Source organism: Gossypium arboreum, chromosome 10 (genome assembly GCF_025698485.1).
Source record: "Gossypium arboreum isolate Shixiya-1 chromosome 10, ASM2569848v2, whole genome shotgun sequence".
Taxonomy (NCBI): Eukaryota; Viridiplantae; Streptophyta; class Magnoliopsida; order Malvales; family Malvaceae; genus Gossypium; species Gossypium arboreum.
In genome coordinates, this window is record NC_069079.1 from 95,893,450 (window position 1) to 95,920,232 (window position 26,783).

Genomic DNA, 26,783 nt, shown 5'->3' on the forward strand with positions numbered 1-26,783 from the left:
TGGATGAGCCTTCGAGGTCCTACATGCTGTGTTTTGGTTGGATGAGCTTAAACAGCTCTTATGGGGTGTGATCAAGGGACGGAGAGGTGTTGGCTGGATGGGTGGGTTTTATCACTTGACTGCATTTCATCTGTATCTATCTATAAGTTATGTCTGTAAGATTAGTTTTCTATAATCTGTATGTTTGTACAACACTTGTGTAAAGTTTTTTGTGTGAACTTGGTGTGCTCTATTTGTGACAGCCTTAAAACGACCCTAGTCGAAATGTGGTTTCGGGACCACAAAACCGAGGCATAAAAATAATTTAATATTTATTTTATTACCTGTAATGTGTGTTAACCCATGTGTGACATTTTTTTATGCTTTGATTTAGAGTTATAAATGTGAATTTCACTAGAAAGGACCTAGTAGTAAACTTTGAAAGTATGACCTATTGAGTCTACTGAGTTCGTAATTCGGGTGTCAAATCCTTTGGGTCGTTACGTACTGGTCGACAAAGTGTGTAAGAAATGCCCCCTAGTAATTCGAGGTTCCTGTTTTCCGGCGGACTTGATGCTTTTGCCGTTCGATGAATTTGATGTTATTCTTGGGTTGGATTGGTTGACCGTGCATGATGCGGTTGTGAATTGCAAAAGCAAGACTATTGATTAGAGATGCAAATAACGAGATGATCCGAGTTGAGTCTACGGACTTGAAGGGGTTGCCGGTGTAATATCATCAATGTTGGCCCGAAATATGTAAGAAAAGGGTGCGAAGCATACCTTGCGTATGTACTTGATGATAAGGAGTTAGAAATAAAACTTCGAATCTGCTGCGGTGGTTTGTGAATACCGGATGTTTTTCCGAAGAATTGCGGGTTTGCCACTGTTCAGGAGATAGAGTTTGGTATTGAGCTTGTACACAGGACCACACCGATTTCGATAGCTCCGTATCGTATGGCACCAACGGAATTAAAGGAGTTGAAAGCTCGGTTGCAAGAGTTGGTGGATAGAGGTTTTGCTCGCCTGAGTTTTTCACCTTGGGGTGCACCGGTGTTGTTTGTGAAAAGAAGGACGGAACCATGAGGTTGTGCATCGACTATCGTCGACTTAATAAAGTGACAATAAAGAACAAATATCCATTACCTCGTATCGATGATTTGTTCGATCAACTGAAGGAGCCTCGGTGTTCTCAAAATAGATTTGAGATCGGGCTATTATCGATTCATGAATCCGAGATTCGGACATACCCAAAACCGCCTTGAGCGAGATATGGTCACTATGAGTTCTTAGTGATGCCGTTTGGACTCACTAATGCCCCTGCGATATTTATGGATTTGATGAATCGGATCTTCAGATTATATTTGGATCGGTTCAGTAGTTGTGTTCATTGACGACATCTTGGTCTATTCAAGAGATGAGACCGAACATGCGAGCACCCGAGATTAGTGTTGCAAATTTTACGGGATAAGCGGTTATATGCTAAGTTCAACAAGTGTGAGTTACGGTTAGAGAGGTTAGCTCCTTGGGTCATGTGGTATCTGCATCGGGTATTCGAGTCGACCGAGCAAAATTTCAGCCATACTTAAGCTGAAACCTCCAAGAAATATTCTTGAGGTTCGGAGCTTTTGGGACTTGCGGTTACTACCGACGGTTTGTAAAAGGATTCTCGATGATAGCCACACCCATGACGTAAACCGCTTGAAAGATGTCAAGTTTGAATGGACGGAAAAGTGTCGAAAAGTTTCGACCAATTGAAAACTCATTTGTGGAAGCTCCGAAGACTAATACGACCGAATCGGCAAAGAGTTTGTCATCTATAGTGACGCCTCCCTACTTGGGTTAGGTTGCGTATTGATGCAAGAAGGTCGAGTTGTGGCCTATCGTCGAGACAATTAAAGCCACATGAGAAAAATTATCCGACCCATGATCTCGAATTGGCTGCCATTGTATTCGCCTTAAAGATATGGCAACATTACTTATTTGGTGAGAAGTGCCATGTGTATTCGGATCACAAAAGTCTCAAATATTTGATGACTCAAAGAGACTTAAATCTGCGACAAAGACATTGGCTCGAGTTGTTAAAAGATTATGAGCTTGTCATTGATTATCACCCGGGAAAGGCTAATGTGGTTGCGGACGCCTTAAGCCGAAAATCATTGTTTGCTTTACGAGCTATGAATGTATACTTGTCCATTCTGCCCGACAATGTGTTAGTAGCCGAATTAAAGGCCAAACCATTGTTGACTCATCAAATTCGTGAAGCTCAGAAAGTTGATAAGGAGTTGCTTGCAAAACGGGTGAGTGTGTTCGAACAAGGAATCGAGTTTCAAATTGATGATGACGATTGTTTGAGGTTCGAAGTCGTTTGTGTGTTCCAAAGAATTGAACTTATTTCGATAATTCGAACGAAGCCCATTGTAGCCGAATGGCAATCCACCCGGAGTACGAAGATGTACAACGATTTGAAACGTCGGTTTTGGTGGCATGGTATGAAACGAGACATCTCCGACTTTGTTTGAGATGTTTAATATGTCAACAAGTGAAAGCGGAACATCAAGTGCCTTGAGGTTACTTGACCGATCACGATACCCGAGTGGAAATGGGATCGAGTCACAATGGACTTTGTGTCCGGACCGCCATTGTCGCAAGTAAGAAGGATGCGATTTGGGTTGTCGTTGATAGATTGACTAAGTCGGCTCACTTTATCCTGTGCGTCACGGATTTTTATTGGATAAACTATTTGAATTGTACGTTTCTCGATTGTGAGATTACACGGGTACCGATTTACATTGTGTCGGATAGAGATCCGAGGTTCACCTCGCTATTTTGGAAGAAATTACAAGAAGCTTTGGGTACCAAGTTGCATTTCAAGACCGCCTTTCACCCCCAAACCGATGGTCAATCCGGCGGATAATTCGGATACTTGAGGATATGTTGAGATGTTGCATCCTCGAGTTCGATGGTTCATGGGAGCGGTACCTACCTTTGATTGAATTCGCACAACAATAGTTTTCAATCAAGTATTAAGATGGCGCCTTACGAGGCTTTGTGCGAGCGTAAATGCCGTACACCATTGTTTTGGACCGAGCTCGGTGAAAACAAAATTTTCGGAGTGGATTTGATTAAAGATTTGAGCAGAAGGTAAAGGTAATCCGTGAAAGTCTAAAGGCGTCCACAGATCGTCGAAATCGCAGCGGATTTGAAACGAAAGGACATTGAGTATCAGGTGGGAGATAAAGTGTTTCTTAAAGTTTCACCGTGGAAAAAGATACTCAGATTGGCCATAAGGGCAAGTTGAGCCCGAGATTCATTGGGCCGTACGAAATCTCCGAACGAGTTGGCCCGATTCGCGTATCGTTTGATTTTGCCCCCGAACTCGAAAAGATTCACAGCGTCTTCCATGTTTCAATGCTTCGACGCTATAGATCGATCCGTCGCATGCGTAATTAGTCCATCAGAGGTTGAAATTCAAGCCGATATGAGTTATGAAGAAGAACCGATTCGTATCCTAGCTCGTGAAGTGAAAGAGTTGCGAAACAAAAGGGTTCCGCTAGTGAAAGTGTTATGGCTCAAACACGGGATAGAAGAAGCTACTTGGGAACCCGAGAACTCTATGAAAGAACGATATCCAAACCTATTTACCGGTAAGATTTTCGGGGACGAAAATTTCTAAAGTGGGGGAGAGTTGTGACAGCCTTAAAACGACCCTAGTCGAAATGTGGTTTCGGGACCACAAAACCGAGGCATAAAAATAATTTAATATTTATTTTATTGCCTGTAATGTGTGTTAACCCATGTGTGACATTTTTTTATGCTTTGATTTAGAGTTATAAATGTGAATTTCATTAGAAAGGACCTAGTAGTAAACTTTGAAAGTATGATGGGGAAATGTGTGATGACTAATTAAAGCATGCATGCAAAACAATGGACTTGCATGTCAAATTCCCCCCCCCCAATAGCTAGTGGCCGGCCATGACAAGGAATTATGGGCAAAAATCATGTCATGAAACATGTTTGGTAAGTGGGTTATGTTGGAATAAATAAAATAAGGAGTATGGAATAAAAAAAATGTGTGTGTGAAGGCTTCTCCTCCCCATTGCCGTGTAGGTAGGAAAGAAAACAAAAATTTTGTTCATCCATTTTCACTCTCTTTTGGCCGAAAATACTAAGGATAAGGAGGAGTTTTGCTTCATACTTGGTTTGGAAGAGGATTAGGAAGAGGTTGGCTATACTTGCATCAAGATTAAGGTATGTTTGAGGTTGTGCCATGAGATTCATGCATGTTTTTAGTTGCTAGCTTGATGTTCTTGTTAGCCCATGGTTCAAATCTTTGTTATGTCATGGGAATGAAATTCGCCAAAGTGAATATGGTGTTAATGCCATTGCATGCTAAATATCAAGCTTGATAATGATACATGTGATGGAGGATTGAGGATTCTTAGATTTTCTTTTAGCATTTTTTGAATGAGATACTAAGTTCTTTGTTTTACCATGACCAAATTGAAATGGTATGGTGTTGTGGTATTCAGCCATGTTATATCCATAAGTATGATTCATGCATGTTGCATGGTAAGTAAGATTTAAGCTTTGGATATGTGTATATATTTGGATATAAGCCACTTGAGAATTCGGCTCTAGCATATATATATGTATATATGTTCGCACAGGATGTATTGGTATGACATATATGCTATTTCAAGGTGTATATTTGCTTGTGATGATGTCTCGATTATGAAGTAAATGAGAGATGTGCATTGAGTTACGATATGTAATGCGTTAGTAGTAAAATGTATGCTGTTTTGTGTGGTATTAAGTGTATAATTGGCCTCAAATTGGACATGTATATTCGCCACATGAGGGAAATTGGTGTGCATGCATTCGGTTAGAGGCAAGCATATTGATGCCTATTCTTGGCTTAGAAAATTCGCTAAGAGGAATATTAACTAATGTGTTGAGTTCGATTCATGATTTCGTACATATGCGACTTTGATGCCTAATGAGTATATATATTGGCTAAGTATCTTGAATTCCTCTTTCGATGCTCACATGATAAAACCAATTTATTTGTTAAATTAAGCTCAAGAGCAAAGGGGAGCTAAATCCGATAAGGGGAAGGAAAAAGTCGTGGAATAGCCGTCGAAATCGTTCGACCACGTCCGAGGTAAGTTCTTGAGCAATAGAGCTTAAATTCTGAATTGATTAGATCATGTTTAAAGCAAATTAAAATCATGCTCTTTGTGTGTGGCTATTGAGCCGAAATTACAAATGTGATAAATGACTTGTGTCTGAATTTTGCTAATGAAAATGAAATGTGAATGTGTTATGGTTTATTGATAAATCTACATGGTTATTCGAATGATATCCGGGCTAAGTCCCGAAGGCTTTGTGCTAAGTTACTAAATCCGGACTAAGATCCGAAGGCTTTCGAGCAAGCTACTAAATCCGGGTTGAGTCCCGAAGGCATTCGTGCGAGTTACTGTAACCGGGCTATGTCCCGAAGGCATTTGAATGTGTAGCCATATCCGGTTAAACTCCGAAGATACGTGATTCAAGAATGAATGAACCTGCTGTAAAATTTCAGCTAATACGCTTGAAAATTCCAGCAACGAGGTATGTTCGTATGTGCTTTGGAATAGTTGATTCCCTTCGAATAATATTCGCTCAATCGAGAAATGAGCTTTCGGCATTTGGCTAAGATGAACCCTTATGTATGAATATAGGGGTTGGAATGTGAAATAAGTATGATATTGAGAATTTGTGCATATGAAATTATCCGTTAGCTATATGAATGTTATGCTTTTGTTGTGCTGGAATCCCTTGCTCTAACTTACTAAGCATAAATTGCTTACTCCGTTTCTCTGTTTCTCTGTCTATAGATTTTGGCTCGTCAGCTATCGGACTCGGGATTTTTGGAAGTCGAAGTCTCCCACACTATCAAAGTCCCTTTCGGTATATATTTTGGTTGGATTTTGAAATGGCATGTATAGACTACCCTTTTGTTGCGTTTTAAGTACTTTTGTGATGTATGTGTGTACGACCATGCGAAAATGGCTCGTAAAAGTGGAGTATGGCATTAGACCATTTGTGCTTATGTATATATGTATGCTTTTATGATGTGACTATGGACTGAATGGAAGTGTGAGCAAATGATCAGCCATTGGAATGGCTAAAAATGATTATATGTGGATCTATGTATGACAAAACTTTAGTTGGTCCATAGAAACCACGAAATAGGTAAGGTTTACCTGAAAAACAGATGCTGCAGCAGCAGTGGTGTGGATTTGAAAAATCACTAAAAATTGTAGGAATGGAATTAAATAGTGAATAAATTATGTAAATGAACCTTGATGAATCTACTTTCATATGGAAGAAACGAAATGGTCATATGAATTATATGTTAATAGATATTAAAGTTCGCGTGAAACAGGGCCAGAACGGTTTCTGGATCCCCTGTTCCGACTTTAGAAATTCATTGTAAATTAACCAGAGATAATTAGGAGTCATGCCATATATTTACAGATTCCTCTCTGAGTCTAGTTTCTATAGAAATAAACGGCATCAGCATTGAAGCCCTGTACATGGAGATATCTGATTCGTAACGCACGAAGGTCAGTGTAGTCGATCCCTGCAACAGGGGAGACTTTAACTAATAAACTGTACTAATTGGCCCGACCAAAAATTCTAGAAAAAAATATGTTGATGGACTTATGAGTCTAGTTTCAGGAAAAAATTACGAAACTGATTTTCGAGCTTTAAAACTCAAGATATGATTTTTGAAGCGACAGTGACGCAGTAACCAGCTAGTCTGGAAAATTTTTATGGACTGTGAAAACAATTTAGCTGAGTTTGGGTGCACCTTGTGTTCGACTCCGGTAACGGGCTCGGGTACAGGGTGTTACACTATTTGTTATGTTTGGTTGGGACGTTAGTTCCAAGTATACTTCCTGACACTGTGTGTGTTTGAAAATCTGTTGCACTACTAATTTGAATACTGTAATTCTATCTCTTGTCTTGTTTCAAACTCACACTAAGCTCGTGTAGCTCACCCCCTCTTAGTGTTTCTCCTTTCAAGTACTTTTTTTAATTCTGTCACTGGGCTCAGTATGTAGAGCTCTCGAACAATCTTGAAGAAAAATAAATTATCAGTTTGTATTTTCAGTTCTATTTTGTTATTCAGTTTTTAAACTGAAAAGTTTTATAAAATTATGGTACAAGCTCCGTTTCAATTTTTTATTCGTTTATTTAATTTCAAATTTATAATAAACTTAACTGTAATTTTACTGACTGAATTTAAACGATTAAATGTTTCGGTTTGATGTGATAACTTGTTTTGTAAAATTTACCTACGATCACTTCAATGATCAATGTAACATCCGGGACTCGGTCTAAACTTCTAGGTTGGGTTTAGGGTGTTACATAATACCTATTTACATTGAACATATAGAACTTCAATAGTCTAATAATCAAATATTTAAAATCTCCTATCATCATACCAAATTTAGCCATAACACAAGCAACCTATGTACATGCTCCTAATTAATCATTTGTATTTCTAGAAGATCAAGCACACCAAAAGAAGAAGAAAAAAATGTAGAAACAATTAAACAAGTTTTCTATGTTACCCCCCACACGCACACACTTGTAGAAACAATTAAACAAGTTTTCTATGTTACCCCCCACACGCACACACTTTAGTTGACACATTGTCCTCAATGTATAGCCTTTAAAAGACAAGGAAAGAAGTTACCTGATTAATCGTGGTCGTTCCAACTCCTATTGTTGGGTGCTTCCCCCTTTGCTTGTATAAAGTTTGAATTGTTTGTGTGTCCTTCATGTTGGATTCCTATATAGAAAACTTAAGCAAAATGCAATAAAAACAATCTACTGAGTCAGCAATATCCAAAAATTAGTACAAGTCTTAAAATTACAAAATAGTTCAATCATCCTCCTCATCATCCATCTCCTCACTCCTATCATCATCCTCATATTCTCTTTCTTCTTTACTTTCATGCACTTTTTCTTCTTGTTCCATATTTGTCAGCCCAAACATGTTAGGTGTATAATTCAAGACCCATATGTTGTTTTGCCTAGTAAATTCTTGAAAAATTGGTCTCGATTCTTGTATTCACTGAATCATCCAATCTAACTTTGGATGGCTACTTTCAGCAACTTCCTATTGAGCTCATATCAACCTTTGTGACAAAGTTGGCGTAGCTGTTGCTTCTTGTAGTTGCTTGTTCCAATCTTTTATCTGATTGGAATGCAGCTCAATATATTGTTGGCACAAGGTGTCCCCTATGATGCTTCAGAAAGGTTTCAGTGACTGCTCTGTGGATGTCATAAGTACACCTGCCTTTTTACATAAGGCCGTCACTAGATGGGGAAAGAAAACTCTTACCTTTTGGCCACTAATGCACCTCTTCATGTTCTGATGGATCCATTTGTTGATACATACCTACTTTTTCTGCAAAATAGCATAGAGTAAAACTACTCTAAAGGTATTAATGTTAGAAACATTTAAAGTACGTACTATTCGTGTGCATACAAATTGAATCCACATCTTAGCCTCAGGAAACATAATGGCTTGATAAAAGGATACTGAGATATTGGTGCCTGAGTGATATTTCCATTCACCCCTTCCTTCAGTTAAAAAGTTTATAATATTATCTATATCTATATCTCAGAAATATTCTAAATTAGTTTCATTAATAAAATCATTCTCATAATATGGAGCATTATAAAAGTCACAAATTATTCGAGAGGTTACTTGCACCTCTTTCCTCATACAAGCATCGATTCTCACATATAGCCTTCAGTTTTCTAAACTCTAAATCCGATAAAGAGGCATAAAATTCTTGAACAATAAGGACCATAGCATTTTCTTTTAAGATCGTCCAAAAACATTCCCAGCTATGATATATGACTAAAGTCCTTATTTCTTTACACAAAACCATCGATGGATCAAATCCCCTTTATTGGATAAAGGTTTTTCCTTGTAGTTCAGCAAAATATTTTCTAATATTTGGGTTTGTAAAATTAGAGGGGTTTGCAACTGTCGATGGTTCAGGTTCAATGGTTCGTCTAACTTTTCTAGAAGGCATGTTTAAACTATGAACCAATATTAAACAATATCCAATAGATTAATAACAATTTTGAGTTAGGAACCCTTAACCTTGAAGAAGTATTGCAATCTTTTTTGTCTTTTTTGGTTCACCGGTCCTTTAAGTGTTCTCCTCTTTACTGCACCAAAAGATCTTGAATGATGGTGGATTTTACACTAGTTGCAAGAAAGGGTGAAAATTAAAATTTTAGGGTTTAAGAGATTTTGGGAGATTTGAGAGGATTAAGGTGTTAAGGAAGTGTAAAATATGTTTATAATGAGTATTGTAGTTAAAAATAGGTGTTTTAAATGTTAAAAATCAAGAAAACTTAAGGTTTTTAGCCATTGGGTTGCGTAATTAGGTCAGGCTAACCCTACAAAAATTGGCAACAGTGTCACGACACAGGGTTTCGTGTCATGATATCCCTAGCAGTGTACCGTTGTTGTGATGCAAGGATTTCATGTGGCGACACACCCATTAATTTGGAGTTCTTTGAGAAACTATCTGCTATGTCATGACTCGTTTCGGCCATGTCGCGACATCGATGTGCTTTTCATTAATTTTAGTATTATGTGCATAGTAATGCAACACAGGGTTGCCGTGTTGCGACACTAACTCTATTTCAACCCAAATTTCCATCTTGGGGATGTCTTGATCTAAAAATAAACATGTATCAAATATAAGTGAGAATCTAAACTGTGGGGTTAGTTAAATATATTGTAATTTACAAAAATTAGGTAATTTAAATAATTTTAAGTTGTGCTATTAGATTCATCCAACAATATTGTCAGTTCACAAATGAATGATCTTTTCATTTTATCAGTATTAGTCTATTGTTTGTCGTGCCATTTCACCTTCTCTCGCTTGTCCCTTTCCTTGAACCTATTTATTCTTTCTACATGCATAAGAGGAAGTGTGTCCCTTGATTTGGGAATGTTAGAAATAGATAATTTTTTACATTACTCTCTTAACTTCCTCCTACATTCCTCTTCTTTTGATTGATGGCTGCATTTAAATATTTTTGTCTCAGTATTGATTTTAATAGTCAATTCATTCTTTTCTAAATCAATGGTAGACCTAAAAGTAACCAAAAAGGGTCTTCCTAATAAGATTAGTATCTCACGATCTTTTTCTAAATCAAGCACCACAAAAATCTGCAGGGATAATGAAACTTCGTACCTTGACTAACACATCTTCTAATACTCCTTTCGGATGTACTAAAGACCTATCAGCCAACTGTAATGTTATCTGGGTAGTTTTAAAATCCTTTAACCTGAGTTTTTCAAAAATTGATAGAGGCATCAAATTAATACTAGCTTCTAAATCACATAGAGCACTATTAAAATGAGTACTCCTTATCTCTATAGGAATAGTAAAACTCCCGGGCTCTTTCAATTTTTAAGGTACTTGTCTTCAAATAATCACACTACATTAAGCATTTAAATTAACTTGTTCTCCTACCTTAATTTTCTTACGCCTTGCCATCATCTCCTTTAAAAACTTAGCATACTTGGGAACCTTTTCAATTAACTCAATTAAAGGTAAGTTAACATTTAATGTTTTAAACAGGTTCAAGAAATTTACAAATTCATCACCATCCCGCTTTTGTTTTTCTTCAAGTTTCGAAGGGAATGGGATCTTTGTGATTCTGGCATCTTTAAGTGGTTCTTTTTTTAGTTTAGTCGCCATTATCATTACCTCTTATGGCTTTTGTTCATATTCAGCTTCTGAAGATTCCTCTTGAAGGTCATTAATATTCTCCATAATTATCTTTGAAGTAAGATTTTCTAGGCTACTTTGTAACACCCCTTACCCGTGTTTGATGTCGGAATAGGGTACGAGACATTACCTGAACATACACATGCAATTGTACAAAATCGAGACCTAATTTTTACATCTAAATTAAACTATTCAATTTTCCTCACTAAGTACCTGATATGGATCTACGAGGCCTAAAACATACTGTGGAAGCGGTTCGGGACTAAACCGAGAACTTTGGAGAACATTGGAAAATTTCTTGAAAATAGGAGCATACACCCATGTCCAAGGCCATGTCCTTCACACAACCATTCACATGCCACATTTTCCATGCTTAGTCATTACACACTCATTCAACCAACTCATGCCTCTCACAAAATGCATCATCATAACAATTAACTTAACTAATATTAGCCAACATCGATGGCCTTATACAAAATGAGTTATCAAATATTAAAGGCCAACATTTTAGGCCAAATCAATTATGATATATAACAAAATAACCAAGTCCTCTATACATGCCATAATTCAAAATATGAATTTCAAAATACCAAAAGAATGATGATAGTGTGGATGGATATCCGACAACCTCCGAATCTCGAGCTGGCTTGGTGATACTATAAGACAAAGGAAAGAAAAGAGAGTAAGCATAAAGCTTAGTAAGTAAGTACGTAAATAATAAACGATTTATCAACATATTTCTCAAGATAAAACAATCATAATAGTATATATACACATGTTTAGGTCAAGCTATTTTCTTAAGTCACAGTCACTAAATTATTTATATCCGGAGCTAAGGAACTCCAAATTAAGATCCGCTAATTTTCTAGAAACTAGACTCACATATCTTCTTACCATAAAATTTTCAGAATTTTTGGTCTAGCCAATAGGTACAATTTATTCTTTAAATTCACCCCTGTTTCGTTGTCTAATAGTTCCAACCCCTCTGCACTAAAAATTACTTATCTCTTTGTAAAAGATTTGGATAATATTTTCGTTTATTTCTTTCAAAAATAGACTCATTAATTATTTTAAGCATATAAATTATAACCCATAATTATATTTGTACAGTTTTTAATGATTTTTCTAAGTCAAAACAGGGGATTCCAAAATCATTCTGACCCTGTCTCACAAAAATTCAAATATCTCATAATATGGAATTATTTTGCTTACACCATTTCCTTTATAAGAAAATAGACTTAATAAGATTTTATTTCATATCTTATTTAATCCCTAATTCAATTTCCAAGATTTTTGGTGATTTTTCAAAGTTACATAACTGTTGCTGTCCAAAACTGTTTTATTACAAATTTCACTCTTACATAATTTCACTTACTCTATTCCATCTCACCGAAAGTTCACTCAACTATCAAGCACATTGCTCATAAATTTCCACAAACATATACCTGCACTTATTCATCACATGGTCATGTTCATATGTATTTTCACTTAGTCGATTTCCCGTTGAACTCATCGGAATAATAACAGATACTTGGTGGCCTGCACATATTACCACCCTTGTAACCGAAGCTATTTGGTACTCATAATAGCTTGCACTTAGTACTATACATGCGACCAACAATCTGTACACATAGTAGCCTACACTTAGTACTACACACGTGATCAAAGTTTTCGAGTACGCATAGTAGCCTGCACTTAGTACTACACATGCGACCTAACTATTTGGTACACGTAGTAGCCTGCACTTAGTACTACACACATGACCTAAAACCATCTTAAACACATAGTAGCCTGCACATAGTACTACACAATGTTCTCACAATGGATCATTCGTATCATTTCTATTCCAAAGGTTCAACTGGGAAATTCCTCACTTTTCAACAATTAACAAATTCATTCATAGTCTATTTCGATTCGTAATGTACATCAAATGATCATTCTATAGCCAGCCACATCTCATATAATAACAAAATATAATAACATAAAAATAATCGATATATTATTTACATACAAACTTACCTTGGTGCAAAATATAGTAATTTTGCAATTTAATCCAATATCTTTTCCTTTCCCCTATCAAGGTCGATTCCACGTCTTTCTTGATCTATAATAACACATTTGACTTATTAATGGTTCACATTATTCAAATTAGCCCAAAAATATCCTATGGCAAAATTTATAATTTTACCCCTAAAGTTTCACAAAATTACAATTTTTCTCCTAGGCACGAAAAATAATTTTTATTCAATTTATTTGTATTTTAGGCCTAGCCAAACCATTTTCATAACTATAGCAGTCCACAATTTGCACTAAATCACACACTTACACACATTTTACAACTTTTACAAACTAGTCATTTTATGCAATTTCATCAAAAATAACTTAGTAAAAGTTGTTTATCACACTCCAAGCATTCATATTCTTCCATTAAACATCAAAATACATGCATGTCATCCATGGGTAAATTTTTAAATATAAACCTAGCTCAAAATATTGGTAGAAATAGGTAAACTGAGCAATGAGGATCTCAAAAATATAAAGAACATTAAAAACGGGGCTAAAATGGACTTACAATCGAGCTTGGAAGCTTGAAAAACCTTAGTTATTTCTTCCTCATGTGAAATTCGGCCAAGGGGTTAAAGATGGACAAAAATTGGCTTTTAATTTTGTTTTTAATTCATTTTAATAATTAAATAACCAAAATGCCCTTAATGAAAATCTTTAGAAACATGCCTAACCATGTCCATTTTTGTCCAAAAACTTAACCAATGGTCTAATTACCATATTAGGACCTTCAATTTAAAATTTCATAACAATTGGACACCTCTAGCATGTAAAACTTAACTTTTTCACTTTTTACAATTTAGTCCTTATGACTAAATTGAGTGCCCAAACGTCAAAATTTTCGAAAGAAATTTTTAGAAAATAAGAAAAATGTAGACCATAAAAATATAATAAAAACACATTTTTCTATGTCAAATTTGTGGTCTCGAAACCACTGTTTCGACTAGAACCAAAATCGGGCTATTACATACTTAGTTGGTTGATCGAAGTACTATTGCTTCCACGTGCTCCTTACCTTCCCTTCATGGATTGTTTTCTGTATTGCTGGAAATACCTGTGCCAATTTGTCTTTTGATGTCGTCTATCATGCTCATCAATTGGCTTATTTGATCTTCAAGCTTAGTCAATGTTCTTGTTGAATTGGTGCACTCAGGCTGCACCTGCTTGACATCGATTCTCATTAACTGCATCTCTCCCTCAATTCTATCCAAGCATTGACCACATGCAGTATGGTCACTTGGGTTGGTTCTATCCTGGTGTTTCTGCAAATAAAGAGGTTGATAATTAGTATTTTTAACTTAATTCAACTTATTACTTACTCATTGGTTCCCTCCCCATCTCAAGTTTGAGTGATCCTTCCATCTGGGATTGTATGTATTTGAATAAGGGTTTTCATCCCTATTTCTGATATAGTTTACATCCTCAGCGAGATTATTGATGCAGTGGAAGAGTGGTTGTCTCCTTCATGCGTAGACGGTGTATAAGCAGATTCGATATGGTTAAGTCTATCCACTATCTACTAATTTTATCATCCTATTGGATAGCTTTAACTGTAATAGGTCTCTGGCCGTATGTGAATCATTCAATCGGCCACTGACAAGATTTTAATGCCATGTTTTCAATAATTTCATATGCATCCTCATATGTCTTGTTCATAAGGGCTTCTCATGTTGCTCCATTTAATCCAGATCGTGCGTTCGCGCCCAACCCATTATAAAATACCTGTAATTGCATCCATCAAGAAATCCATGGTGCGGGAATTTTTGAATCAACATTTTGAAACATTCCCAGGCCTCATAAAAAATTTCTTCCTCCATTTGTCTAAAGACAATAATATCTCTTCTTAGTTGGACTGCTTTACTAATTGAGAAGAACTTTTGTAAAAACTTTCTAGCGAGTTCATCCCATGTCGTTATAGAACCTGGTGCTTGTGAGTCTAACCAAGAAAAGGCATTATCAATCAAAGAGAATAGGAACAACTGAAGATGAATAGTGTCATCAGTGACCCCATTATACTTAAAAGTATCGCAGAGTTGGAGAAACCGTTTCAAATGTTGATTAGGATCCTCCGTCATCATGCCTCTGAACTACAGATTATTCTGGATCATCTGAATCATCACCGGTTTGATCTCAAATTGTCGACCTTGCTATAGTTTCTTGAACCATATCCAGACTTGGTAAGGCATAATCCCTTAAATTTCTCTCGTTCTGAGTCATATGTACACTTGCGGGAAGCTGTGGTGCTGGTGGATTTCTTAGGGTGTTATCGTCAACATCATTGAATAGTGGATTTTCTCGTGGTACGTTACAAGCAGCTGATGGTGGTTGTTCTTGCATTTGTTGTTGCTGTTGTTGCTGTTGGCGATTTTTTCAAATTATTCTCTCTGGATTTGTGGTTGCTACAATAGGCGCCCCTACTGCGAGTCATACACTAACCTAGAAAGAGAGGATTAAGAACAATAAATAAAATATAATTGTATCTATAACTTAAAATTTTCCTAATTATTCTAATTAAAGTGCAAAGATTAAAATTAAACTAGTGATGTTGCCTCTCTGACAACAGCGGCAACAACTTGACCGCCTCCAGATATACTAACGTCTAGAGTGTGAATACTACAATAAGATAGAGAATTACGAGGCGATATCCGCAAGTATACGAGTCGAGTTATAATTAAAATATATCTTACCAGTCCACAATCAAAATCAAATTTACCAACTGATTTACTTGGATTGGCTTGATTTGGTTGATTAAGCAGATTGTAATAACTAACTATAATATATGATATAACACTACATAATTTATAATATAGTATACACAACTATGATTAAAACTATTAATACATATATATAACTATTATTATATTATAGATTATAACAAAAGATATAGTATCAATAGTTATGTGTAATTTAGTATATTACAATACATGTCTATAACTAGTAATACATAAAATATTATTAAAATTTAATACCTTAATAAAATATTATTTTTATTAAATTAGATTTTAAATTGAATTTTAACTTTTATAAATTATATTTGAGTATTGAGTTTAATTTCTTAATAATGAGTATATTATTTAAGTTTGAGCTTAGTATAATATATCGAGTTTTAGAATAAGTCTTTTAAAATATGAGTATTAAGTTTATAAATTTAATAAGAAAGATAAAAGTAACCTGATTGTCAATATAATATAATAAATGATAAAATATAGCTTCTTCAATTAATATACATATCATATGATAAAATTTATATACAATTAGCAATTTAATTATTTTTATATAAAAGAACTTTTTATATATATATATATATATATATATATATATTATGCTTTTATAAGATAAATATGAATTGTGTTGTTAAAATGAATTATTAATTTGAAAATAAAATATTTATAACTTAAAATATTCAAAATTATTTAAATTCGTAATAGCCCGCTCGGATTAATCTGTGCTCGAATCCGAAAAAAATCAACTTCAAAAAATTCAAGTCTGAAAGGGTCAAACCTGAGAAAATCCAAATCTGAAAAAATTCAAACTCCACAAAGTTTGAATCCAAAAATATTGAAATCTGAAGAAAAACTGATCCGAATCTGGCCGTTTGCCACCAAATTACTGAGCATAAACAGGAACAAGTACATATTCAATTTGTTAGTCAATATTTGCTCTTTAATGAGCCTGTTTTTTTTCCCCTGAATTGCTGCATATTTTTGTTCTATCATTAAGGGAATGGAATAATATTTCTCATTAACAATAATTTGGAGAAGAAAAGCTGTACAAGATAAGAACAATTAGAAAAGTTATTGTGCCTGGTGATCAATAGTTCCCATCATTATACAGACAATCAAATATACACTTTGACTTCAAAAAGAAAAGGAATTCTAAACGTACATTCTTCATCATATCCAACAGAGACTTAGAGGGAGAAAAAAGAATGCCTTTTGAGTATTGGCTGAAGACATCAGATTGATTCAGATACCAGCAAATCCAAGTTAGAATGTTGCCGTTTGGATGCTGGTACTTTCTTGCACTTTTAGTACTCTACAAATTGGAATGGATATGTGATTGATGGTGGGCGAGATCAGATCTTCCACATTGTTATAACAAATGTTGATCCCTGGATTGCCTTCTATGTAAGCTTGGTTAGGGACTTCTTCCCTGACTTTTAACAACATTTTTCAGCCATCGGAATCTGCGTCACGGAAGGGTAATGGAACAGTCTTTACAGCTCGGAACTTGCCAACATTGTTTAGATGTTCATTCTCTAACCTGTTCAGTAACGGTTTCTCAAGTGTTAGATTAGATAAGAAGACTTCATTTAAGAATCATATGGCTTGTTTAGGAATGTTTGATGGTTATAAATACCTGTAAAAATTCCAGTGCCCTCGTCGGATAACCTCGAGGGAAGCCAAGAAGAAGTCTAGCAAATGTGTCTCAACCGAATTGATTCGAAACCGCATGATGCTCTCTATCCAAGCAACTCTTAGAACTACATTCAAGGCCTGTAATTACAGAATTGTGTCATTATGGGCTTCAGTGGTAAATAAATAGTATATATATATGAACAAGACAATGGTATCAAATTTGACCAAGGATAACTCACGATGGAGAGGTAGTAAATGCTCTTGTTCTTTAGAATTAGATCATCTCTAAGCCAAGGGTTTCTGGAATTTGGATTAAGAAGCCCCCAATCCTTGACAAAATCCCAATATAATTGGTAAATCGTAGCCACAACTGAAGTCACCAAGACTACAGAAAACCATAGATGGTTGCTTTGTGTAGCATATGTGAGCCTGGCACCGGCAGCCACCATGGCAGAAACGTATTTCCCCATGTTAGCCAAGTGGTTCAGGTCATATTCATCAAACCATCTTCTTGCACACTAGAAATTAAATTGAAAAACTGTGTTAATTGAATAACTGAAAGCTGAAAAACTGATGTCATGTAATGATTATGCAATTTTTTCATGGGAAAAATAATGAAATTCAAGGGATTCCATGTACCTGCATGGCTCGCCAATAATATGGCAAAAATGAGATAACATAAGCAAGCTGTCTATAGAGTTTTCCATTTTTGCATGTTGCATATTCATGGGTTTTGAAACTTCCAGCAAGAAAGTAGCAGGCTGTTGATTCCAAGTGTCTTAGCAAAGGAATCTGTAGTAAGAAAAAAAGATAGATATGATGATGATGATTGTAAAATAATTCTAAAATGAGAGCTAATATTTTGTTTTAGTTTTCATTGCTTGTCTCTGAATAATTTACCTGACTAGTAAGTTGGTCAGCCATGAAAAAATCAACCATCAAGACCTGCATATATACACAATAAGCCAAAGCAAGAACATGCTAAGTTACCTCTTCTGAAACTTCATACAAAACCAATTAAAAGATAATGGCAAGAAACTTGCAAGTGTATTAATGACCTTATACAATGGAGAGCATATTATGTTACGAATTATTCGGAGGAAACAGTATCGAGTTGGCCGATAGAAGATGTCAAATGGGCACACCAGCAAGGCAATGGAAATCTGGAAATTGAGATTGGAAATCAGTACAACTTCATATACTTCAAAGTTTTTGGTTACAAACTGTATAGAAACTAATGGAGTTGTTTAACCAGTACCAGAAGGAGGATTCCAGGAATGGTGTCAACATGAGAAGGTGAAAAGCCTCCAGCCCTTAATAACAGGTGGATGACCATGGCACCAACCACAGAAGTCATGAAAGTGGTACAAATTAGGAATGCATCTCTGTACTTGAGGGCTGTGCTTGGTGCAAACTCAAAGATGAAGTTGTAGTTTATTCTTGTGGCTTTCCACATGAACAAGTTGCACCCATACAAAAACAAGTGCAAGCTTAATAATGCAAATACACTGCACAAAATTGAAATTAATACTTCCAGTCAGTAATTGAAACCAATCAAGTGTCCCATTTTTACTTGTTAATAAGTAAATTTAAACTTGGTAAACAGTTTAGTAGGCTTGGCTACAGGGTCGATTCTGTTGTGCATAGACATTAATGCTATACTTGCAAGTTCTCTGTTCAACTATGATGCTCCTAATCTTTATTTTCTTTTTGAAATATCGGAACATATACGTGTCAAATACATACTTATATGTGAAACTTAAATCCGAATTGGATTACTACTTATATTTGTAATGATTGAAATTACATGGAATTTTGAAATGATAAAACTCATAGAGGCGAACGAGTATGAGAACCTGAAAACAGGGTAGACAGTCTCCATGTATGCTATTTCTTTGCTAGGTGAGAATATACCAGACAAGTGTGCCAGTATTATATATACACTAAACAATGATACAAAAGAGCCGGTAAAAAGTCCTGCAAAAAAAAAAGAAAAAGAAAAAGAGTAAAAAAGAGTAAATTAAGTAAAATCAGTGACCATAAATTTTCTTTGAATGTCAGCCTCACTGTTTCGAGGGGCCCCAGATCCCCTCTCAATAATTCATCATCATATTACCGACCATGATTTATTTTATTGGCCAAGTAAGTCATATATGTTGAATTTTAGATGATAAAGTGATTATGTTATTGTCATTAAGAGGAAAAAAAGCAAAGCGCTCTCTTCATAAATAAATGTTTCAACTTCCAAGTAAAATGATTACCAACAAAAAAGGTGACCATGTGAGAGTTTTTCTGCTGCTGAGGTCTCAAGAACTTCATGGCTTTTTTCCTGTCATTGTTGGCGAAGTGCTTTGTAAAAATGGACTCCACTTCATCCATTAGTCTTACAACCTTAATTACCAAACCAAATTGGATTCATGATATTAGGGAAGAAAAATACATGATGAGATTTCAATATCATGAATAAAGTTTGATCAATAAATTAAAGTAATTAATAATACAAAGTTACGTGATCACATGATCCATATGAGATTCTAACTCTTTTATCTTCAAAATATTAGGTTGTGGAAGTGGCTCTTATTCATCCAATAATTGCCATATTGCTTAAGAAATAATTAATATACTCAAACGTACAAATCTGAAATATACTAACTTTACCTTATCAGAGCTAATGAAATGGGATCTCTTCACTGCTTTCAGATAACTTGCTGATGCCTGTTGGTTTGATACCTGTCCAAACCAGAAAATACACCATTTTTTTTTTATAGAAAAACAAAAGAAAGATCTTATATAATTGTAGCATGCATTCTTTAAAAAGTTTCTGATCTATAAAAGAATTTATGTTTTGCTCATCAAAGCAATGAATTTCTTTGGAATTCATTCCTCTATTTGGGATTTCTGTAATCTGTAATGAGGCTGATATATTACCTTGTCAAACTTCTTGAGTATTTTTGTGAAGGCCACCATATTTAGTGAGCTGCCAAAAATGGTCCATACATAATAGAATCTGATCAGCACAGAAAATAGTACCTTTCAAGCAACTAGAAAAATGCAATAAAACCAATAAAAAGCTGATAAATAGCCCTTCAAGGGAATTCCACTTATCATCCACCCTTCATTTCCTTCTTAAAAGCACATTGTCTAGTTCACTGATGCATAAAATTATACGGCGTCACTCTAGTTTGTTTTTGGTGGATTAAAATATTGAAAACTTCACCTCCAAGAAAGCACTAGTGTTGGAGAATCTTAAGCGACCTAATCAAAGTTGAGACCCAAAACCATTTTTGATTTCTCTGATGGTAAATTATTTAGTTCATTGTATAAAATTATAAGGTGTCACTCTATTTTGCTTGTTTTTATTGGATTAAAATATTAAAAACTTCACCTCCAAAAAAACACTAATGTTAGAGAATTTTAGGCCACCTAGTCAAAGTTGAGGCCCAAAACCCTATCTGGTTTCGCTAAATGTCATTTACGTGCATGACATTTTGACAGTCAAGTGGTGGACCATTAAAGCAAATCTAGAAACTAAAATCCAGAAACAGCCAAAGTAATATCCATCGCTCTCAATCTCAATCACCCACCAATCTCTACTTGCAAATTAAAGCAAGAAAGAAACTTTACGTGTGTTCATATGTTAATTTCCATGCAACAGTGACGAGTCAAAAATCAAATAACCTGTAAGTTTTTAGCAGACCAAGACCCCTGTAGAGTTCAACAAAGGCGCTTCGAATCATCTTTTCAGCACATTGAATCTTCTTCCTGTTAATGAAATCACCAGAACCTTCTTTCTTGGGTTGGTTAACGAGATCTTCCCAAAGCATTGAAGTGACGGCGGAGATGGTACGAGCCGGTGTGGTAGCTGGGATGTCGATCCTCATCGCCACCTTTGGCTTCCCTTTCTTAGTCATCATGGCCCTGCTGCTTGCCGAATTCATGAAATTCACGCCATTCCTTTCTAGTGCTGCGATCACCTCATCTGTTTGTGACATCTCCGTGGAGCTATCATTCAATTCCGCGGGGTTCTCTGCATTTATTAGTTCCATTCATTAATCCACGTAACAATATTCAACCACCACAATTTAATCAATTCAATCTAATCTCTCTCTTTTTTTTATGCAGATTTACACCGTGTAATTCAAAACCTAAATTACTACAGAAAATCCCAAATCGAATTCCTAAACAAAAATTGCATTGAATTTGAATTCAAACAGTTTTCGAATCTTGGCCTACTAGCACTCATGTATGAATGATGTTTATTTCCACTTGTTTTGTAAAATAGCAACAGTAAATTCATCCTACTGTTATAAATTACAACCATTTTTATGATTAAAAATCGGGGATTATATGTCAAATTTGTCCTTTGATCGAAAAGACAAAGATTAATTTATATATTTTTAAATGAAAAAATTTAATTTAATTTAACCTTTAGCAACAAAGGTTGTTAAAGAATGTGAACATTGGACGTCACTTAGTCAATCAAGGTGGACAGGTGTATTATTGAGAATCAAAAACCTGAAAAAGAAGTCATATAGACAGCATGAATTTTGCTGTATGCCAAACATATCACTTTTTTTTTTTTTTGGCCTTATATCTATTTGACATACAATACAATGTATATAGATAGTTGTATTATTAATTCATTTTTAGATTTAGGGATTAAAGTTTGGAACCCTAGAGAAGTGGAAACTGATTAGTTTTGTTGTTACAAGTAAGGCAGAGATGACAAGACACATCTCACACCTTCGTTTTTCATCTACTTTATTTAGTCATGTATATCTAAAATCTTCCTGTTATTTTACTCATTTGACTTGAAAATTCTTATCAAACTTAAATTATAATTTTTAAGATTAAAATAAAATTTTATTATTGTTGACATAAAATATAAGATAAATAGTATCATGTCAATATTATTAAAAAATTAATGTTTTAGTTAGCATTTTATTAAAAATAATTTAATTCTTTATGAAAAGATAATGATAAAATTTAACTAAAATAATAATTAAATTGATAAAATATGCAAACACGCTAAAATACATTTCTTAAAATTCTTCTAGTTAATATTTAAATCTTGAATAGATATGAATTTAAGACATGAAATATGATTCAAATATGTATATGAAAAACAAAATATTAAAAATAAAAAATAAAAGACTTGTAGAATTTAGGCTTAGTTTAGGAATGTTTCTCAAAAGTATTTTAATAGAAGAAAAAGTATATTTGGAGAGAAGTTAAAATTTTTAATTTGAGAGAAAAATTACTTTTTGGCCAATTTTTGTTTAAAAGAAACAATTTTGACTTGTTTAGGAATAGTTTTATCTTAAATGTAATTTTTCCGTAAAAATATTTTTAAAAGTATTCCTAAACTAAGTCTTAATCAAGATTAAGACAGTTGATACAACCAACATATAAAAATCTAAACCATTCAAACTAGTATGAACTAAATTGAAATAATAGTGAATATTTTTTAAAAAATGTTATATTTTAAATTTAAATATCAATATTAACATATTATTTGTAATAGTAAAATAAGTTATCCAATGAATCCAACCCCAACCCAATCTTTTAAGTTATGATTCCTAGACCAATAAATACTTGTACATATAAATAAATAAATAAATAGAAGAAATAGGACACGCAACGTAGGAAGCAGAGCAATTGAAAGAAATATATAATTGTGGAATGATTTGTGGAGCCACCCATCTTTGATTAATATTAAATTAAGGAGAAAGCAACAATCATATTCATATATTTTCCACCAAAATGCTATTCTGATAAAGACCGCAGTCAAAACTCCTTTCTCACAATTACAATCATACTACTTTTATTATTTTATTATTATTTTCCTTATCATTTCTTGTTTTTCTTTAATAATTTTACTTTATAACTAATATAAATTGCATCCCATTTTGCTTACCTTTGCGTTCTGTTTATTTCGTATTCTAATTTCATTTTTTTAGGATTTTGATTGAATTGTACTTTAATTAATTTTGAATTTAAATTATTTTATGTCGGTGATTTATAGTGAGATTTTGAGTTTAGTGTTTTTCAAGTTTTTAATTTTCAAAATTTCTACACTCATAATTAAACTTGTTTGAAAGTCGAGTAATTTTGTCCGGTCTACAGATAATTTTACTCATAATGCATCCCAAAATGAAGTGTAAGAATGATTATAAAAAGCATATATATTTAAAATGTAACAAAAACATAATATCATTCTAAAGAAATTGTTTTAATTTTATAAGTTAATTATGATAATTTTCTTTGTATTATTAATTTTTTAATGTTGATTGTTAATATATATACAAGTTTATTAATTCAATTTTAAAAAACTTATAAATTATTATTTTTAAAAGTAACTTTATCCTTTTATAATTTTTATATAAAATATATATACTAAAAATTTATTAAAAAACTTAAACCCAAAACACTAACATCTTCGTTAATCTTTCATACAAATTTTAAAAACAAAAATATATTAAAAAAACCATACTTCAAATATATATATATATATATATATATATTAAAAGTACCAAATAATCATATAACCAAACGATTGACATATGAAATTGACTTTAGTAATAAAAAAAAAATTGACTTTCTAATGCCACGTCAGACCAACTTTCCCCAAGCAAATTGAAAATCATCGTATGACCCGTCTAGCTAAGCTTGAACTCACAAAATCGAACACTATACGCGCAATTGTCTCAAATTAGAATCTTATTTTCATAATATTTTGAGATTATTAAAGAAGAAAAATGATCGGCACCTGAGAAAGAATTGGAGTTGGTAGAAGAAAACGAGGCGGATGAACGATGCAGAAGACCCCCTGCATTGGACTTCCGCCGGCGTTGGCGGTCGCCGACGATCTGTTTAAGGTCTAACAGTATTTGAAGTTGCTTGTTCAGAATCTCCCCTCTCTCCAAGAATTCACTCTCTTTCGTCTTGTAAAACTGGTTCACTTTGTTCAACTCTTCATCTAATCTCTCGAAAAACAACCTCACCTGCCAATTATCGAATCCTTTTGAGCTTTTATTTGCAAAGATGATTTTATATATACATAGGTCTAATTCGTCTACAGTCCCTATACTCTTCATACTTTTAATATTTAGTCCCTCTAATTATAATACTATCGGATATGTGTTATGAAATGGATTTTAATTTTTTAAATCAAACATTTGATGGTAAAAATATTTTGCCTCTTTTTACTTTAAAAAAAAAATAGGCAAATCAGTTCCTATATTTTAAATCAAATAGCATATTGATCATTTCAATTAAAAATTTCATCTATTTACATTGTTAAAAACTAGTATGGCTGACAGAATAATCAGATAGTAACACATAACAGGCCATTTATACTTTATGCTGACATACAAAGATTAACTTTTAACAGTAAAAATGAAAAAAATTTAAACAGAAGGACCAAATTACTCTTTGGTCTAACATTCAAAGATTAATTGTCCATTTTTTTAGTAGAAGCGGTAAAATACAATCTATCTCCTACTATGGGGACTAAACAATTAAATACCCAATATTCAAATTTATCAAAAGCCGACAACCAAAGTTATCAATTAGAGGGATTAAACTTTGAAAGTGTGAAAAGTACAGGGACGGGGTATAATTAAACGTACCTCATCTTCTTCAGAAAACAATTGAAGGAGTTCAGTTTGATAGAGTACTTCTTCATCTGAATCCATGCTTTTACTCCTTACCTATAACATGAAAAAAGTATATAATGAAAAGCACTGGTATATATATGGAAGGCTCATGCTTTGATGTCCTTTTCACTGGTTTTTTGGGTATAAGCGGTTGTTTTCCTTCGTCTCTATATTCACGTTAGTTTCGTGATATTATAACTTGAAACCGTTGCTTATTTGCTTTCGTGACAAAATCAGAAATCTCTCAAGGAAGTTTGCAAATAAAGTAGCCTAAATTATGATCACAAATAAAGAAGACAACCCCCCATTATATTGATCTTCAAGATTCCATCCAACATTATACTAAATATATCCAAGAATGTAGAGAAAGGAAGTGTTTCCAATTATGAATTTTTTTAAATATTTTGCAAGCAAATGAAAGTGAATAAATATAAACGACAAAAAAGATGTAATAATTCCACTAACCATATAACTTAACTATAAAGTGTAATAGTTGAGTTGATATTAATCTTGAATTTTAATTTATTCACAAAATATAGAGATTCGTCACGAAGCTTTGATATATGGGACCCATTGATCAAACGGTGAGAAAATCGGTTTGTGAGGGGGGAAGGGAAATAGTATTAGTGTACGTAGGCGAAACAATATCTGCAGAAAAACAATAGGGAAGGGAAAGAAGAAGAAAAATATAAGAGAAGTTCAATTTTCCACAACTTTATGTGGAAATCAATGAAGAAATGCAAAAAAGGAGCAGAACCCAATTTTCCTGTTGTGATTCTTATTAATGATTTATACCTGAATGATCTCATCAGTATTGTTGTTGGAGGAGGTGAAGAAGTGCTTGGTCGTTGATGCTACTTTCAAGGCGATGAAACGAATAGGGTCGAGGATTGAGCGACCAAAATCATGGGTAAACTCGACTGAGGCAATTTGTTTGTTAGTCCTAGACAGCTTGATCTTCTTTACATGTTTCTTGAGTTGCCAATAGTTAACGAAGGCTTCTTTCCATTCAGGGATTAATTGAGCTTCAAGCTCCTTTGAGAACTTCACCATTGTTGTTGTGTTGGTGTTCTTCTATTTTGTTATTGTTGGTGGAGAGAAAAAAGAAATGTTGGTGGGAGATGACAAAGTGGGAAAATGAGAAAGAAAAAGGAGAGAGAAAGAGAGAAAGAGGGCATGGAGGGGTTTGAGAGGGGATTAGTGAGGTTTATATATAGAGAAAAAGAGAGAGACATACAAGAGAAGAGATAGAAACGTGTGGAGAAAGTGGAGAGTTAGCTTGTTCTTATTGGAAAGGTTTTTATATGTTCTTACTCCCTCTATTCTTCTCACTTTTGAAATTTAGCCCCTAAGGAAATTTTGTCTTATTTAAAAATTAAGCCCATTTAATAACTCCATACAAATTTAACAAAAGTCAATTAATAATATTATCTAGATTTTAGAGAGCTTTTGGTACGATGGAAAGTGATCAATTTCTTTAAAATTTAACTAGTGGAAAAGTGATTCCACATATATTAAATTTCCTTAGAATATAGCTTTTCTTTGCAGATGATTGCGAGTTACTTCCCTTCGACTCTAAAGATATTATTTCGTTGAATAATGGTGGGAATGTAACTTTCTCGTATAGTTGATAAGTTAAAACTTATTTATGAGACAAAATTTCCCTTTTCTTATTTATTTATTTATGTGGAATACTTTTCAACACAAAATCATAAAAATTATTTAATTTTAAATATATTTTAAATACTATCAAAATAAATTTTAAAATATATTCTAATGTACATACATATTAAATATTTATTTTAAGATAATTTTATTAAACTATTTTATTTAAAATAAATAGATTAACTTACAAGGTTATTAATAATAAAATACTTTTTATTAATAATAAATATCATTTTT

The 26,783-nt window shown here is 33.8% G+C and overlaps 1 protein-coding gene and 1 non-coding gene across 2 annotated transcripts; one reads left to right on the forward strand and one right to left on the reverse strand.

The window, feature by feature from the left end:
• Positions 1 to 14,608: 14,608 nt before the first annotated feature.
• Positions 14,609 to 14,715, forward strand: LOC128283160 (small nucleolar RNA R71). The gene has a single exon (XR_008273501.1). It is a non-coding gene; the product is annotated as a small nucleolar RNA R71 (small nucleolar RNA).
• A 1,851-nt stretch (positions 14,716 to 16,566) lies between these two features.
• LOC108487378 (phosphate transporter PHO1) lies at positions 16,567 to 26,152 on the reverse strand. The gene is made up of 15 exons (XM_017791706.2): positions 25,677 to 26,152; positions 24,855 to 24,935; positions 23,993 to 24,227; positions 20,902 to 21,250; positions 20,152 to 20,200; positions 19,882 to 19,953; positions 19,485 to 19,614; positions 19,080 to 19,200; positions 18,482 to 18,731; positions 18,282 to 18,386; positions 18,124 to 18,168; positions 17,863 to 18,015; positions 17,463 to 17,741; positions 17,225 to 17,361; positions 16,567 to 17,128 (listed from the first exon to the last, which is right to left on the reverse strand). Exons 1-15 carry the CDS (start codon positions 25,932 to 25,934, stop codon positions 17,038 to 17,040), a joined length of 2,355 nt encoding a protein of 784 aa, XP_017647195.1. The 5' UTR covers positions 25,935 to 26,152; the 3' UTR covers positions 16,567 to 17,037.
• Positions 26,153 to 26,783: the final 631 nt, after the last annotated feature.